Here is a 19843-nt window from a genome sequence, read left to right as displayed (position 1 = left end):
AATATGTGCCTAGTGGTGGTGCTTTAAAAGCAACATAACAGACCAGTGTTTAATACAATAAAAGTTTACAGTAGAATATATATTGTTTTTTATATTCACAACATTACCACATTCATATTAAGAAGTCCGCATCTACGTCATGCGTTTTCACACGCTTTTTGACATATGTCATGTCATGACATGATTTCCCATTGTCAGAGGTTGACATGTATGTGTTGCACCTTATCTCAGACACGATTTATGATTATGGCTTAAAACTTTACACACTTTCTTAGTTATAATAATCTTAAAATCTGAATTTTTTGGTGATGATTAAATTTTCATTTTTGAGTTATTGAGTATTTTGTAAAAGAGGGGGAGGGGGTTTACACATGTTGTGCTGTATCTCAAAAATGATTTATGATTATTGCTTTAAACTTTACACACTTCTTTGTTATATTAATCTAAAGATCTGTATACTTTTGGTTTTAATTCAAAATGTTATTTTAATTATATATTGTTTTTTTGTAAAAAAAAAAAAAAGGGGGGGGGGGGTCCACATGTCCTGGTGTAACTACAAAACAATATATTATTATTGCTTAAACCTTTCTCATAAAAGTATGGGTCACCGGACTTTTTTTCACTCTACAGGTTGTGCAAAATTGTCAGATAGTGTATAGATTATGCATGGAAAATCAAATTGTGTGTAATAAAAAGAAAACGTACTATTAGAACTGATAAAATGTGAGAAGATTGCTCTTATAACATGCTTTCAGATAAGAAAAAGAAAAAATGAGGTCATCAATTTTGTTTTCTTGCTACATATCAATATAGGTAAATTTATTACACTTTCTATTATAAAAATTACTTTATCTGAGTGATCTCCCCTTATTTGGCAAAGTTGAAAAAAATCGAATCAAACACAAACAAAGTGTTTTTGAGAAATTACAACTGTAGTTATGATAAAACACACAATTTTCTATATTTATATCAAAAGTCTTTTAAATTATATACAACTTTCAAAAGGAGTAGGTTCAGTAAGACCCCTTTTTGTCCCCAAAATATAGCAGTTTTACAAAATTGTGAAAATGTAATCTTTAAGCTATATTTTGGAAAGTAAAATGCTTCTGCTACATAAATATGAGCTGTTTTTGACAATACAATGCACAAATATCATTTTTGACAAAAACCATCTGAAAAGTGACGGTTTTTGGCATATTTGATAGATTTTTCATATTTAAGCTTAAATCAGAGCGTTTTTAATTACTAAATCAGTCAAAATCTTTCACATACACGAATTAAATCAATTGAAATAGACACTTAAGTGTTTAAAAGGTGTTCAAAATCTTTCTTTAGATGAACCTAAAATTTGAGGCCAAAATCGGCCCTTACCGGACCTACTCCTTTGTACATTTCATCAAATATCTAGACCAATTTTAGTTATCTGCTTCTTCAAAATCCAAGATGAAGGAAGACACTCGAGCAACCTTAATGTGATTTCAAACAAATTAATGAGGATCATATTTAAGTTTGTTTCATAACAGGGGGATTAGCTGGAGAAAAATTAGACTTCATTTAGATGGACGTGTCTTAAAAATTAATACAGTAGATAAAAAAGAAATTTGTGGGGTTAGGGGAGTAAAAGATTGGAAATAGAAACGTATTTTCTGTTTATGTAACATTTTAAATTCAGATGATATAACATCTTTCTCGGTTCATCTTTCTCTAAGCATATCAATGAGCCGGGGAAATAATTTCAAAAGCAATTAATCTTTCAATTATGATTTTTTTTTCATACACTGATTTCAAATTACACAATTTGTTAAAGTCTTAATCGTCATGGCTAATTAAGTAAAAATTGGGAATTAATTTTAATAACAAAAATGAAAAAAAAAATCTACTTTTTAATCGCAATTTTAGAATAAGTCTAAATATAAAAAAAGTTATTAATTTAAAAATTTCCAAAGTCGTATTTCTCCCTTTCTTTACCCTTCAAGAGACTTTCATAGGATACATGGATTGTGGAATATCGTCCACATTTCCAAAAGGTTCACGTAAATTGATTGCATCATGTGTTTAAACAGTTATTGGCCAATCAAATCGGTATATTGGATTTAATTTGCATGGCTCGTGTGACCCTTTAACCCAAACTACATCGTTCAGGTTAAATAGGGTCACACAGCCGTGCAGATTAAATCCCATATACCGACTTGCTTGGTCAATAACTATAACAAATTTTATTTCAGTATCTGCCTAAATAATCATATTTTCATCAATTTAAAAATCATAAGAAACTCTCAGCTGGAGAACCCAAACATATATTTATATTTATTTCCACAACCTCAACATTTCAACATTTCTCTACGTATATAGTCTCCTTTCAAAGCAACATATTAATTACATCTTTTTAACCAGTCATCAAAAATGTTCTCAAACGGTTCTGTTTTCATTTTAAAGATTATGTTCATTACTTCCTGTCTTAGTATAGGTAAATCGTCGAACCTTTGTCCACGGAGAAAAGATATGCGTGGAATACCTTAAAATCCATTGACGCTAAGTCAGGGCTATATACAGAGGATTTTCCAGACATTCAAATCCAAGTAAATTAATTGCTTGATGACTTTTTAGAGAAGAGTCGGACAGTGCATTGTCTTGGTGACTGTTGTTTAAATTCTGGATTGTAGTTATAAAACCAGCTTTCGTCGGTTGTTGATATGCTGTCTAGAAATCGTATGTATTCAAGAGATAAAAAATTAATAAATTGATTTGACAATTCCATTCTTTTTAATCTAATGTTCTGCTGTAAGAAGTCACATACTCAATACATAAATTATTTAAATCATTTGCTAAAATGTGGTGTGTTGGAGTCCAAAGAAATGTCACATTTGTCTGCATCTTTGCGAACTGTTAGTCGCTGGTCAATGTTGATAACTTTCAAAACTTCATCTTGTATGGCATTTAATTGCCTGAAAGATGGCATACCTTCCGGCTCATTGTCTTTCAAATGTCTCTTCCGTCCCCAAACATGTGTCACTTGAATACCAATGAACGACTAACTTTGCTATGTTTTTCAGACTTTAAACAATTTTGTGTGTTTCTGTTTGCGTTTTTCCAATGTCTATACAAAACTTTATAGCCTGCTGCTCCACCTTTTCTGTAAATTTCCTATTTTTCAGTGATTCTTTATTCCCTCTTTTAATCTTCTGGATCATAAAGAACACTATTATTAATTCATATTAACAGAATTTGTAACATGAGATTTGCTACCAGGGTTTTGAGAATCAGAACACAAGGTTAGTACATAATGAATGAGGAACAATATTTATTTTCAAGATGGAACAGTTTGGTGAGATGTCCACTGACACTGGGAGCTCTGAAGATGTGCATATACAGACCGTAATTTCAGTGGACAAAAGTATTTGTGATGATGATGAACAGAGTACCTTAGAAGACACTACTTCTGCATTAGGTACTTCTATTGTTTTATACATCAGGCCTCGACAATAACGCTTGTCTGATTGTCCAGTACCAGAGGGAAAAAAGGTCGGACAAGTAAAAGCTGTATCAAGCTTGACCGTTGGGACAAGTGCAATTATTCTGCAGAAAATATATTTAATCCAATTTTGATGAACAAAGTAATTATAAACAAAAAACAAGAAAACAAATATTAATTTGACATGTTTCTGGATTCTGTTCATTCAAATGCAAAACCTTTTCTTCAACATGTTTACTTGCAGTAGATAATTTTTAACTGGTTCTTAGTCAAGTACTTTTTAACAGGTAAAAAGTATACTATTCTAGGAAACCAGTCTTATTAATCCGAATCAATGATGCGCTTTGTAGATAAGGTAACTTTACAGGACAGTAAGTTCGTCACCTCGAAAGATTCAGCTACAAGTTTAATAGACAATTTGGCAACGTATGAGACAAATTTAGTAGACATGATTGATAGACAGTTTGACAAGGCAGGAGACATTTCGGGACCAAGACAAATCAGTACCTCATTTTGCTACCTCATTCTGCCCTGCTTTCCTGACCTTGAATAATTCATGAATATTCATGAACAATTCATGAATATTCATGAATAATATTCATGAATGTTCATGAATATTCAAGGTAACAGTTCATGAATATTCATGAATATTCATGAATGTTAAATGGCACCTTGAATATACATGAATATTGTTTGAACTGAATAAGCTTGAATATACATGAATATTGTATGAACTGAATAACCAAGAATTAACATGAATAATTATCTATAGAATATTCATGAATATGAAATAGGATGTCTTTGAATAATGCATAATAGAATATTCTAGAATCACCATGAATGAAAAATATATATCTATCCCAATATTGAATGCTAAATACATACTCTAGAATAACCTTGAATGTGAATATTTCATGAATATTGAATGGTTGAATGTTCTAGAATAACCATGAATATTGAATGGATGAATATTCTAGAATAACCTTGAATATTGTCATTTGAATGGTTGAATAATCTAGAATAACCATGAATATTGAATGGTTGAATATTGTAGATTAACCATGAATATTGAAATAAGTGTCCTTGAGAGGTTTTTTGAAAACCAAAAGCAAATACAGACATTTAAGTTTAAAATATTTTTAAATCATGATAGCTGTGAAATATGAATTCGTTGGAAAAATTGTGTTGATCATATAGGGAATCACTGAAGCATGACTGGAGTGCCCCCTCCTTATGAAAAGTTCTGGATCCGCCACTGTATTGATCCAATATCCACCCGTTTGTAGTACATGTATGTATCACATTTTTTTGAAATAGTAAAACACCCATGCAACCATGCATCCCGTATTGCTTGATAAGGTTGGAATTGGGATCCATACTATAAATGGGTGGCTATTGGATCTAAAATTCATGTAGATCAATAAAAGTGACTTTACAGATAAAATTATAAAAATTCATGATTTTAACACAAATTGAAACCTTAAATGTAGACTTTAATGGCCAGGTGGGTAATTTAAACATGTTAAAAGTTAATGATAAGCATACATTGTACATTTGACATGATAATGAGCTAACTTATATCAAAGATCTGTGGGGAAAAAACAAATGAGATCATTCTTATCAGAATGTCATTAAAAAAATCAATGCAAATATTAGTATATTTTGTTTTTTTTCAATATTGGTGCTTTAATTGCCATGCATTATGGATTAAACACATTAATCGTTTATCTGATCATATTCAAATATTTAAATAAATAATAATATTAACATCCTATCCATGAAAAAAATATGGCCTGCATGGTTATCGGAATAAAACCTAAGAATAAAAACATTGACTATGGTCAGCTTAATAAAACCTCACTCAAAAACTGATTTAATAACTATAATATTAAAACTAATGTGTCAGATATAAACTTCTCTTCCTTTCTGTAATTTAAAACTTGCTGTCTCTATACTTCCAACTAGAATTGCTGAATACAGGTGTTAAAATGTTGTCTGCATAAAATCTGTTTCATATAATTGCTGGCAGCTCATATTTAATCCCCTAAAAGTACAAAAATATCCACAAAGAATCAATTGTTCAAGAGGTTATGAAGCAATAAATTCAATAGAAACATTATTGCATTTTGCAGATGTATTGTATCTTACATTGGAAGCCTAAACGCAAATTAAGACCCCCCCCCTTTTTTTATCCCTTGAAGATTATAGTTTTCACCAAGTTTGTTCACCTAATTTAATTTCTACATTATAAAGTAGAATGTGGTAGTGCATTTTTTAAAAGTTATTGACTCCACATTATTAACCTACAGTTTCTCTTTGTACATGAATGTGACAACAACATATACATTCATTACATTAATTGTCTGTCAAAACTCTCTGGTGTTTTCTGAGATTTTAATCCTAAATGTATTATAATAGTGCCTAAACAAATTGCATTTTATAATTATTATAATAATTATAGGTTAAATTAAAATACTTATCTGAAAACATTTGCGTTGTGATTCTCCATTTTGTTTATCCAGCGTATTTTGATGACGTATGCCAGTGCGTTTCCGTCAATGTGTCAATCTCGCCCCATATATTATCGGCCCGAAGTTGATTCGTCCCCGTAACGGCGTTTCAGTGAAACTTCTCAAAACAGGCCGCCAGTCAGGTCACGCAATTACGGCCGATTTGCAGGGTTTGGTTAGTTGAAATTTAAAATCACGAAGAGTAACTTCCCCTTAATATGGGTGTTTTAGAAATATTTTAAAATGTATTTGTTCTAACTCAAATATACGTTTTTCTTTGTAAATTTTAGTATTGTGAATGAAATCTATCGTAAAATTCAGCTGCAACTAGTATTTCATCTTATTTTTTTAATTTTATTTTGCAGGAATAAAAAATAAAAAATACCATACTTTAATGATTTTCCCCTAATAATTAGGTGAAATGTTCTATTCAATGGTCAGCCATTGCATTTCGCGGTAAATCACTACTTTAGAATTTAGAGATAATGACACTAAATTGACATGATGAACAGTACTTAAACAGTTTACAGGTGACCTGACTTACAGACGATCCAAGCTAATATTACATAGCCTTCAAAACGTTGAAATTATATGGACAGGGTACAAATGAATTGTACTGATAATAGCTGTTAGAATTTAATATGAGTACTTTTTCTACCAAAATTACTGCCCATGCATCAGTATCTTATTATTGCTTTAATTTTCAAAAACAATGTTTTAAAGTGCACAAGTGTTTGTTCACAGTTTTTCATCACTAAATGATCAAACTACTCATGAGTTTTTTGTCATGTGCACTTGGTTTTCCAAAGTATTTCATCGAGTTATATATCATATATAACTGTGGAATACATACATGTACATGTACATGTATGTTATTCAGCATCAACAATCAAGTAAAAATATACATACAAAAGTCCTAGAACAAATTTCATTATCAATTTTTATGCCGTTTGCCACAAATAATTCTGAGTCATTATCATGCAGCTTTATTCATGCTTATTCATGTTTGTCACACAATGGAAAAATATTCTAGAGTGGGGTGCTCATTTTCGCCACATCTTTCCATGTTTTCTACAGTTTATGTTCAGGTCTAAATGTTTTTGAAGTATACTGATATTTCTATATGAAGATAACTTTAAATGCAAAATATACTTAAGCTTGAAAACCGGTTTGTTCTAAGAAAATCATCTGAAAAGTTAGATTAAAGGGTGTTTGAAATTTCCGGATGTTTTGTCAATGGGGGACACATATTCGCCGTTTTTACACATCTATTTAAAACCAAATAACCGCAGCTTTTAACAATTTGTATCAAATCAATTGCATTATAGATGAATAGCAGACATTTCAAAGGTATAAAGAATTCAAAATTAGGGCATTCAGTCAAATATTTACTTAGAAATACTTCTTTGAAATCGTGTTTTTTATTCAGGAAATTGTCCGAAAATCGTTGTCCGTTTTTCGGTCATTTTCGGTAGGAGCTGCAATTTTGTCTCCGTTTAAAAAAATATTATATTTGTTATAAAAATATAATTTACGGGTACATTTCTTCCATTTCAGCCATCCTTTGAAGTTTTTACACCTCAAAATCCTTAAACGGCGAAATTGTGTCCCCGGCGAAAATGAGCACCCCACTCTAAGTCCAAAATTTATTCCTCATTATTCATTCTTATTCATGAAATGTATGCAAAAAAATTCTAAGTCCAAACATTCATTCTTATTCATGTTTATTCATATTGACAAAAAGGGTTTTATTACCACAAAAAAACAATTTTGAATGAAGGAAACTTGATTATACTATGATATAGGTAGTGACTAGCATTTTAAGAACATTTATTTGTTGTCTCCAAACAGTTATTAAGAATTCATGTATATTCCACTTAATTCATGTTTCATATTCATGAATAATTTTGACACTGGAATAGTAACCATGAATGGAAGTGGAATATTCATGAATATTCATGAATATTCTACTTTATTCATGAATACATGAATATCATGAAAGCAGGGTGTTGCTTATAATAAATACCGTCATTCAAAAGAAATACATAAAATTCTGGGTTATTTTTAATAGAAATTTTTTGGACAAGTAACAATTTCATTTGGACAAGTAAATTGTGGTATGTACTTGTCCTACAGGACAAGTTGAAAACAAGTTATTGTAGAGGCCTGTACATATAGCTTAGGTAGCATGAAAAAAATTGACGATGTAATATAAACTTGATACAACCTGGATAAATTTAGTTGTAGTTATCAAATACATAAAGCTAAACATCAAGGGCTCAATAAACTGCAATTAAAAGTATTGGTTTTCTGGTTTGAATTGTTTCACCTTTTTAGCTCACCTGGCCCAACTAAGTGAGCTTTTCTCATCACTTTGCGTCCAGCATCGTCGTCATTTGTGAACTTTTACAAAAATCTTCTCCTCTGAAACTACTGGGCCAAATTACATCAAACTTCGCTACAATCATCATTAGAGTATCTAGTTTAAAAAATGTGTCCAGTGACCCGGCCAACCAACAAAGATGGCCACCATGGCTAAAAATAGAACATAGGGGTAAAATGCAGTTTTTGGCTTATATCTCAAAAACCAAAGCATTTAGAGCAATTCTGACATGGTGTAAAATTATTTATAAGGTCAAGATCTATCTGCCTTGAAATTTACAGATGAATCAGACAACCCGTTGTTAGGTTGCTGCCCCTGAGTTGGTAATTTTAAGGAAATTTGGCCTGTTTTGGTTATTATCTTGAATATTATTATAGATAGAGATAAACTGTAAACAGTAATAATGTACAGCAAAAAAAGACCTAAAAATAATTCAAAAGACCAAAATGGTCAATTGACCCCCTAAGAAGTTATTGCCATTTATAGTCAATTTTTAACAATTTTCACTGTAACTACTTGGCCAAGTTTATATACCAAGGTGAGCAACACAGGCTCTTAAGAGCCTTTAGTTTTTTATGCAGTTAAGCTGCATAATATGTGAGGACCCTAGATTTATGTTCTACCCAATAAATGCTGAAATACTTGCCATTGTTATTATCTAGCTGGCTTCTATGTTATATATAACTAATTGAACACTTTTTTAATACTTTTTATTCTGGATTACAAAAAATATGACCAGAAAAACCTTAAATGATTGTCAAATCATCCAAAAGTTTTGAAGTTACACATAGGAAGTAGTGCTCATTAGAAATTCTTGTGTAGTTTATTATGCTTTTGGCTAAGAAGTCAAAAGAACAATTGTATGAAATATTTAATCGACGAAAATCACTTAAGACAAGTAGTTTAGATTTCCCAAATGACAAAAGTCGTAGGAATATTGTTTGTCATCAATACGTAGTATAACTAGGTCAGTAGTCTATTATATGATAAGTTCTACTGTTTATGCTGTTGGCGGCAATTTCAAATTAGAAGACGAAATTTTCGAATCTTTTCAATTTGGAGGCAGGGGTGCAAATAAGTGGTGGTCCGAGGTCAGTGATCTTTCGTTTTTGCAAGCGTAATTTTAACTTGCACAGTTGGTTTCTAGCTACCCCCGACGTAGTCACCTTTCACTTGTAAGAAAATAAGAAATAACTTTGCAAACTTTTTCACCAAAGTCTCCAAATAAACGATATAAAAACTTATTTTTATCATTATTATTTATGACAGAGATGTTCATTTTGTTCAACCGCTAGCATTATACAGAAAATTGCCGACAAATAATGTGTAAATTCGAGTAAAATCGTATCTGATTGACAAAAACAACATTGTAAACACAATAACAATGGCTGCCGTGAAGACAAAATTTTGCAATATTGGATCCGATTCCGGAAGCCGATAAGGTAAATCAGGGTTTTGGCGATCAGCTACAAAAAAATCCAAACAGGGAAAAAATACATCTAATTTACACCTATGCATGGAAAATGAATATAAACACTAGAATTGTAAACCAAAAGATATATGTAAAAGAAAGAAAAAGCAGAAAATATTTTATATACAGAAACTCAAAACTACTTTTTGACAAATTTTAATTTCAAAATCCAGTACAATGTGACAGCTGGGAACAGTATATCTAACAATATATATGTTCATGGTCACAGTATAAACTTTCTTTATCAGTAATAAATGATGATAATGCATGTGAGATGCTTTTAAAGTGTTAACATATTACTGCAAGGCCAAAAATAAAATATTGTTTGTTTCCCCTCACCCGACCGACCCCGTAAAATCACTGCGACCCGAAAAATTTTATTGGCCATTCTTGTCCACAATTTTTTTTTGATATGTTGGTTATTGGTAATATCTTTCTGATGCTGTAGTCAAGGTATGTTTGCATTGAAGCGTCTACATGATTCGGAATCAAGGAAAACAAACAAAATGCTTTGCCACACGATTTGTTTGTGTACAAGGGTGATCTTTTTTGAAAATAAAAAAAAAACTGAAGCATCTTTCAACCTGCTGAGTGCATCTTGATTTGCTTTGTGTCTAACATCTGTTCCTATTTAAAGGATAAAATCTTAAAGACTTTGATTAAAAATGGTCAGACTCGTGCTTTAAAATCTATCTACTTTGTCTTTGAACAGGTTGGGCACAAGTCAGGAAGTGTGGGATACATGTATTCCCTGCTTACAGGGAACGTCCCTGTTTTCTGGTGTAAAACCAACCCAGTTTAAATGGGGTTTCCTTTTTTAATTTATGGCATGAAAATTACAAAAGGGCACGTTATAACTGCATCGGTAGAAATCGTAAATACTTATTAAAAGTATTTTAGGAAATACAAAACATGAATATAAAGTGAAGCCTTGTCTTCTAGAACTCGAAAAAAACATACAAATCTTTGTTTTGGAATCAATTGACCAAGCTGCATGATCTATGTGTAACTGAACATAACTGAATTATTTTCAAAGTTCTCAAACAGGGGGGGTAGGGTGACCCCAGGGACTCCCCCTATACTTTTATATAATTAGTTATATTGGCCTGAAGTAGTAAACATTTGTCTGATTCGTGTCTCATAACTTTTGTACTATAGAACACAAACTCAGTTTTCTTTCCAGGGAAACCAGTCCATTCATACTATTACATGTTTGTACCAGGTCAATTTGTACTACTAGCAGTCAACTAAAACCAATGTTAACTACCAAGTAGAACAACTGAAGTCATTGCAAACATGTACCACTGCAGACTCACCATAAAAAAATATACATTGATATATGAATTGTACTATATATGAATGTTTAATGTTGAAGCAACATTGCCACAACTTTTCATAATTACGTTTGCATTGGTTTTTGGTTAATTGCCTTCAGCACTTACAGCGCTTTGATTATTGTCAATCATTGGGTTGACCAACTGATTACCATATTTGCCTTTGTGTTACTTAGTCTTAAGAGAATTGAATACGGATCAGATATAAAATGTACAGCTTGCTTGAATTTTTGTTGGAAACCCTGGTATAGTGCAAATAAGTTGGGTAGACTGTAAGATAAATCCAGCCTGATCAAAATATACAAACTTGAGTAGTACATATTTAAAAATTACACAGTTGTAAATATCCAGCTATGTAGAATATATATGTTTATTGATCATAACAAATAAATATAATTACAGGTGACAATGTGGGAAATGTAAGATATCCATGTGCTATTTGTGGTAATGAATTTACAGATCTTCAAGATTTTCTTGATCATATGCAGAAACATCTGAAAGGTTAGTAAATGAAAGTGTTGTATGTTTGCATCTGCTCAATATGTTCTTACCAACAATCCAGAGTTTCAACATCATAAACTTTTTACATTTTGAAAAGTATTAAGTGGAATGAAACCTTTTACATTTTGAAAAGTATTAAGTGGAATGAAACTTTTTACATTTTGAAAAGTATTAAGTGGAATGAAACTTTTTACATTTTGAACTTCTCCTAGAGAACCACTGAATGGAATGGAACCAAACATAGCATGAATGTTCCTTAAAAGGTGCTGACCAAGTGTTTGTCCTTTGCAGCTGGTCCCTTATCCAAGATGGGAACCAGTGAGGACTTAATTCACTTGGCACAGGACCCTATAGACAATACATACACATCTTTACTTTTAGAGAACAATTGAATGAAATGAAACCAATCTGGTATTAGTCAATAAATTATGTTAATTGTCTTCTGTGTAGGGTGTTGTGGGGAACATGAAAATACCTGGCGTCTGTCAGGTCTAATTAGCACTCTCATAGTACAATTGTTGCAAGATTTTTATAAAACTTATACTATAGGTTAATATCAGCAATACTTTGACAAGTTTTATAATGGTTCAGGATTGACTCTTTTCAAAAGAGTTATACCCCTTTGATATATGACATAAATGCAAAGCTGGGAATTGAAACTCTGTTCTTTTATTTAAATTACAATCATCATTAATTTTTGTGTTGCCTTGACGCAATCAAAAAGCAATACAGGACAGGAACGATTATTTATGTATCTTGTCTCCAATTTCAGAAATAAAGAAAGGAAAAAAGGCAGCTGCATCAACAACTTTATGTAATAAGAAAAACAGCAAGGCAACATCAACTGTAAGCAACCAATCTAATACTAAACCAGCACGGTATTGCATATTTTGCGACAAATATTGCCTTCAGCTTAGTAGGCACATACAGCTGGTACATAAAGAAGAAGACAGAGTAAAGGCAGCCCTAAAGTTTTCCCCAAGAACAAAAAATAAAATGTTTTCACAATTTAAGAAAGAGGGAATTCATTTAAACAACATTGAAAAACTTGGCAAAGATAGTCATGCAGTCCTTGAAAGGGAAAGAATTTCTCAAAAGGATTCTGTGCAGGTTATGTGTGATAACTGCAATGCCATATTAACCAAAAAAGCTATGTCAAGACACAGAGCCACATGCCAGGGAGGATCATCAAAACAGATAAATGCCATTCCAGCGCAATTTTTGAACAAAGATAATGATGTATCTGAAAGTTTTGTCAAAAACATCTTGACAAAATTCACCAAAGATGACATTGGTAAAATCTGTCAATCTGATAATTTGGTAAAAAAAGTTGGAAGTATACTGTGGTTAAAAAATAGGACAAAAGTAGACCAATTATCCCAAGTCAGAAAGAGTGTGATGAATGACATGAGGAGGTTAGCTCACGCATATAACTTTTTTAAAGAAGAAGTCAAGAAGGATCATCCTTTACTTTTAAACACTGCTGCTGATATGTTTAATAGAATATTTTTCAAAGATCTGCAAGAGGCAGTATGTAAATATACGGAAGTAGGTGATCAATATGGGGAGACATCTTTCAAGTTAAAACATGGACTAAAATATGCATTATACTATGTTTTAAAAAAGTCAGCAGAGATTTTGAGGGCCGAACATCTCAGTAAATTTGCAGATGATAAAGCAGAGGAGGTCACAAAATTTTTGCATATTTTTGAAACCACCAAAAATTTATATTTTTCTGATGCTTTATTCAATATAAGAAAAAATCGTCAGGTTAATTTAAGGAAACCACATCGAATTCCAGATGAGGATTTATTGTTTACCATCAGACAATACACCATTGAAAGCATTAAAAAAATAGTAGAAATGTACAATGAATATAAAATCTGGACACGGTCAGACTTCGTTAAGTTGAGGAATCTTGTGGTATGTCGCTTGACAATGTTTAATGGACGGCGTGGTGGAGAAGCATGCAGACTTCTAAGATCAGAATTCAAAGATGCTGTTGAAGACAATTGGGTAAATAAAAAATGGAGGAATGATCCATATGTGCTACAACAAGAATTGAAGATTGCCTACGAGGCTGGCAAAGGGATGAATAAACTGGTACCAGTTTTGTTCACTCCAGAAACAATGGCGGCAACTGTTTTATTAGATGATGATGACCTTAGACAGCAAGGTGAAGTTTTGTCCAATAACATGTATGTGTTTGCTAACACTCAAAATTCTTTGGAATATGTAAACGGCTACACAGCTATGCAACGTGTTGCAAGTGATGCTGGTATAAGAGAAGATGAGGCAAAGAAGATCAATGCCACCTTAATTAGACATTATACCAGCACTGAAATGGCTGCAAAGGACATACCAGAGAATGAGCGCCATTATTTCTACACACATATGGGTCATTCCGAGGAAATGAACAAACAAACCTACCAAGCTCCTTTAGCTGTTATGGAGATTGTGAAAGTTGGCAAACACCTAAAAGACATAGATAATGGTAAAATATTTTGTCTTAAATTATAATATCTCATTTCTTTTTTTTAAATTAAACAGTTATACCTGTTAATTAATACTGAGCATTAATCAAAGGTATAAAATCTTATTATTCCAAAGTTCTACAACAGATTGGAAAAAAAAGGATAAAGAAATAAAAATTTCATCCCTACGATGAAGCTAGTCAAATATGTTCCAGAACTTGACAAAGAATTTAGATTTAAAGAGTATGTTCGGTAAGGCCTAATATGTAGTGTTGGATAATCAGTTGAAATTATTAACCTATTATCTATTACTATCGGTTGACAGCAACCAACCAACAATCGGTTATAATTTTGAACTTCTTTTAGAGAACCACCTAGTGAAATGGAACCAAATATGGCATGAATGTTCCAAATGAGGTGCTGACCAAGTGTTGTTACTTTGTAGCTGATCCATCATCCAAGATGGCCGCCAGTGGGGGACTTAGTTTAACATAGGACCCTATGGGAAATGCATACACATGTCTTCTTTTAGAGAACCACTAAATAGAATGAAACCAAACATAGCATGAATGTTTCTTATGAGGTGCTGACTAAGTGTTGTTACTATGTAGCCGATCCATCATCCAAGAGGGCCGCCAGTTGGTGACAGTTTAACATAGGACCCTATGGGAAATAGTAATACATACAAATGTCTTCTTTTAGAGAACCACTAAATGAAATAAACCAAACATAGCATGAATGTTTCTTATGAGGTGCTGACTAAGTGTTGTTTCCATGTAGCGGATCCATCAACCAAGATGGCCGCCAGTTGGGGACAGTTTGACATAGGACCCTATGGGAAATAAATACAAATGTCTCCTTTAAGAGAACCACTGAATGGAATCGAAGCATACATAGCAATATTAAAACAAATAAGGCCTCAAATATATTATAAGTATCTGTTATGATTTTCATCTTGTTTTATATGATTTCATATTTTTGCATGCCATGCAACAGGCCTTTTATAGTTAACTATACATGGATTTGTTTATTGTTGAAGGCCATATGGTGACATTTGAATTTTACATCATTGTCCCTTGGACTTTGGTTTAAATTTGGTATCTTTTTGTTTTCAATTACAGAACAGAATTATGATCATGATGATGTCTCTTTTTATTATCATAATTAAATTCCACAGATGAATTTAAGACATGGTATTGAATATTTTCAGCACTTGCCCTGAGACAGCATCAAGACACCAGTTCAAGTCCCTGTAAAATTTATACAGGTAAGATTTTTCTGTAATTCTCCTTTGATTTTTGTATTCAAACTCTGATGGACGGGAGTATACTAAAAAATTGAAAACAACATGTTTATTAATTTTTATGCATCCAAAGTGTGCTTTTCTGGATTTACCTTCATCAGGAAGGCTCAAAGCCAAACATTTGAAATACGAAATAAAAGCCAAATCTATCTAAGTTCAACTTTGCCTGAGGAAGTTGAAACCTTAGTTTAATAACCTTGGCTCACAGGTCATAGAATCTGTCATGTCATTGGTACATTTCTGTCTACAAGTCTTTATCTATGTGTATTTATATATGATACAGGTTCCTAATGGAGCCTCTAGTTGAAACCTTGTAAACAGTCAAGATCCCCACCCTTAGCCATATAAATTCCTGTTCATCATTTGAAGAAGAAGTGAATGCCATACGAGCAATCACTATTCGTCACTTAATCATATCAATTTACTAGACCACTATAAAAAAGAAGATGTGGTATGATTGCCAATGAGACAACTATCCACAAAACACCAAAATGACACAGACATTAACAACTATAGGTCACCTTACGGCCTTCAACAATGAGCAAAGCCTATACCGCATAGTCAGCTATAATAACCAACTTTTAATGGACTTTTCCCAATAACAGGCAACCATGGGATAATGACAAATTATTGGAGCATTGTTTGGGAGATTTGGAAACAGCAACCTGTTACAATTATTTTAAAATTGTTGTAATATTTTAATTTTTCAGCTGAAGCTGTGGACAGTATAAACAGTAGCAATACCTCCTTAGATATTCCTCAAAGTTTGGTTGATCATGTTTCAGAGTCAAGTAGGTACTACAAAAAAGATATAGAGTTGAATATATAGTGAATAATGATAAAATAAAGGAAGAACTGTAGTCTAACATTTGAATAAAGACTTTCAATGAAACAAGGAGAGTGCATGGGTATGACTTAAGGCTTGAAATGATACAGTTTATTAAACACATTGTTATGTTAATAGCTTCTTCAATAAAGTAATATTGTTTTTAGAAAAAGAATGAATACTTTGAAGGTGCTTCAGTTTGTCGATGTTAACTTTGCAACATCAAAGTCAAAATAACATTTAACGGCTTTTGGCCCATTTTGTCAGACGTTACATATGTGAAACATATCTTTGTGTCAACAGTTTATTTAGTGTACATGATAATATCAATTCACCTTATGCTTTATTTTTTTAAAGATAATACTGACTTAGAATATCACATTGAACCACATCCAGACGAAGAGCTTAATTCAGATTCAGTTTTGAACAAGAACAAAGGATGTAAAAGAAAGTTGGAGCTTGATGATTATGACCTAGTTGATATTGTAAGTATAATTGCTGTGTATATGGTCTTGCAAAGCATAAGACACCAACATTGTAATATTTAGTGAGCTATTTCAATACTTTGCCTCCACTTCTGTTACTCAGGTACTAACTGCCTAATTGATTGCATCATATTAATAATTGAATCATTCTAAAGCCTTTAATGTCTTATTTTTTTTGGAATAATTGAATTTAAGCCAGACAATTAATTTCCAACATGATTTTAATATAGGAATCATGTGATATTAATGTTCTCCACACCATGTGAGTAGTATGAGAAAGGAGTAGAAACATAGTATTCAGTTATGAGCACAATGTGATATAAACTTTCATCACATGGTATTAATGTTGTATATAAAGCCACATGATATCATGTGATATTCATGTTAAATATAAATGCTTCTTCTTCAACCTCAGAACAATATGCTCTTTGAATATATGTATCATAATCAATGTGGCAATACCATGTGTTAAAATATGATGTGGTCCATCCGTCAGTTGTCACATGAATGTTTTTTGTCGCTTCTTTCTCAGGAGCTACATTACAAGGATTTCAGTGGTTATGGGGTACTGCTCACAATTTCACTTGTTCATCCTTATTGCTACTGTACATATTTCAGAAGCAACCAGTTAAAAACAAAAAACTTACAGAACCAGAAGTTGATGGATCAAAAGACAATTCAGAGAATGAGAGTAAGTTTAGTTTTACCTTATGATAAGTAGTAAAAGGTTTTTGGGATACAAGTGCTGTCAGGCAATCTGTAGACTTTTACCATTGACTCCCTTCCAAGACTTAACCGTTTTGTTTTTACATTAAAAGGAACAACTCAGATTTTTAAATTGTCCTGTTTTAAAAAGTAAAAACAAAGTAAGAAAATGAATTTAAACAACATTCTGTATTTATGTTTAGAGTTTTGTATATTTAGAATCACGCCAAAGGGGGCATTCAAAATGATTCAGTAAACACGTGCTGGGACTATTATGCTTATAATAACCCAGACATGTGCAATAGAGCACACAACTTGTTTTCAAATGTTCACACATGTTTGAACAGAAGAATTTAGCCAAAGTTTGCAGACGAAATATTCAGAAGATTTACTGAGAAATTGATATAACTAGTGGAAATTTTGAAGTCATTTTAAGGTGGTGTTAAATTGCATGATGGTTTGATCAAAAGAGCAAAATTCTGAAGGCCAAAGGTAGAGCAAATTTAAAACTCATTAATTACATTGTTAATGTAAAAATATACACTTGTATCGGAGATTTGCTATTTTTATGTCCCATTTATGGGCATTATGTTTTCTGGTCTGCTTTCGTTCACCCATCGAATCATCCAATTTCAGGCAAAAGTTTTTGGTCAAGGTAGTTGAATTCCAATCAACTTGAAACTTATTTAACATGTTTCCTATGATATGATCATTCTTATTTTAATGACAAATTAGAGATTTTATCCCATTTTCAAGGTCCATAGAAAATGATAGTGCGGATGGGGTATTTGTGTTCTTTGTACACATTCTTGTTTTAAATTTTAGTATGAGGTGTTTCTTTTGCTTTGTGAACAAACATATGCTCTAGATTTTTTTTTTAAATTGTTGCACATGGGTATATTGACTACTGTAGAATTGTGAATTTTATCAAATTGTCATGCACTTAATATATTTCATTAACTTAAAACACTTCCAAACTCTTAAATGGTGCACATGATGTTACTAATTCCATTCATTATGACTAAAGGGTTGCATTCTGAAATTGACATATTTGACCTAGATACGACAACCTTTCATGCTGGCTGTTCTCCATCTGAAAAACCACAGTGCCAGCCGTTTGCCAAAAAAGGGAGGTGGGTCATACAAGAGCCTACACAAACGCTTTGCACTTATACTTGTTGACATACAAATTACCTTTATTGTCCTAATCAGAATCGAAATAATTAAAAATGGATATGAAGATTAAATCAAATAGGGAATACATTATAATCCAAGTCCAAATAATTATGACGCCTTGCAAGGCTATTTGATTTTTTTTCTGAGATTCTTCCCTCCTCCAGGGAGGCGCAGCCCTCAAAGTAGCTTCTGAAATGAAGTTGCCAATTGACCACCAGACATGAAAATTTAATGGCCAACTCAAAATTTTAGTGGCCAGGAATAGTTTCAGGTTGCCCTTAAACAAAACTTCTGACTGCGTGTGAAAATATGGAGATAGATAGATATGTGCCATTTTCAGTCAACGACAACAAATTGCATATAAAAATAAACTACAATTACCTGATACAATAAATCACTGACAAGATCAAGCTCAAATCTAACAGGTGCTGGAAATAAAGTATTCATTTAAAATCATATTTTAAAACCTGGTATTGATCATGACAAAATTTATCAAAATTTACAGTCACCACAGATGACACTGCCCCTGTCCATTGTGCATAGTCCTCCGAAGAGTTTGTACCTTGGAACAGAATTAACAGAATGAACTGGCCTGCACAGTGGTTTGACTTGATTGAATGTTATAGAAATGTTTGTTTATTATTATTTTAAACAAACAAAGAAAACTTCAAACACACACTGGGATGATTAAATCTAAAAATGAATTGTCCCAAGAAATCCACAATATTATGCCCGATTATATTCAGTGCATATACAATTCTAAAAAGGATATTAAATGTATCAAGCTCAAAGAACACTTTAACAAAGTAAAAAAGCTACTTTACATGTTAGGTTTACATACCATTTATTGTCATGTTTATCTCATTCTTACTATTTAAAAAAAAGTTGAAAAGATTCCTCTGATAGAACTGAATGAAGACATCCTTTTAAAAGATGGAGAAGCAAGAAGAACAAAACTAGTGAGTATTTTAATTAGTTGTGGGTCAATTATATTTATTTAATATTTAACTAGTGGCAAATAAATCATACTCTTTCATATCAATATATATTCTATTTATGATCTCAATGAGACCATATTAAGTTATAAGCTTACAAGAAATCATTATGTTGGATATTTTATGCCCTTTTTAGCTCTCCTGGCCCAAAGGGGCTAAGTGAGCTTTTCCCATCAGTTTGCGTCCGGCGTCTGTCGTCATCCGTTGT

At 32.2% G+C, this 19843-nt stretch overlaps 1 protein-coding gene across 1 annotated transcript in view; it reads left to right on the top strand.

The window, feature by feature from the left end:
• LOC139506428 (uncharacterized) overlaps positions 1 to 19599 on the top strand; it is a gene marked incomplete at its 3' end in the record, with an annotated part of 41602 nt that extends 22003 nt beyond the window's left edge. The window contains exons 13-20 of the mRNA XM_071295453.1: positions 3313 to 3448; positions 11573 to 11671; positions 12444 to 14165; positions 15356 to 15412; positions 16159 to 16239; positions 16632 to 16759; positions 17378 to 17450; positions 19526 to 19599. Of these exons, the coding sequence (XP_071151554.1) occupies positions 3313 to 3448; positions 11573 to 11671; positions 12444 to 14165; positions 15356 to 15412; positions 16159 to 16239; positions 16632 to 16759; positions 17378 to 17450; positions 19526 to 19599 (2370 nt within the window). The remainder of the gene's footprint in view (positions 1 to 3312; positions 3449 to 11572; positions 11672 to 12443; positions 14166 to 15355; positions 15413 to 16158; positions 16240 to 16631; positions 16760 to 17377; positions 17451 to 19525) is intronic.
• Between the last annotated feature and the right edge of the window lie 244 nt (positions 19600 to 19843).

Source organism: Mytilus edulis, unplaced genomic scaffold (assembly GCF_963676685.1).
Source record: "Mytilus edulis unplaced genomic scaffold, xbMytEdul2.2 SCAFFOLD_192, whole genome shotgun sequence".
NCBI classification, from domain to species: Eukaryota; Metazoa; Mollusca; class Bivalvia; order Mytilida; family Mytilidae; genus Mytilus; species Mytilus edulis.
Note: the sequence above shows the minus strand (reverse complement) of the source record. Positions and strands in the feature narration are given on the sequence as shown.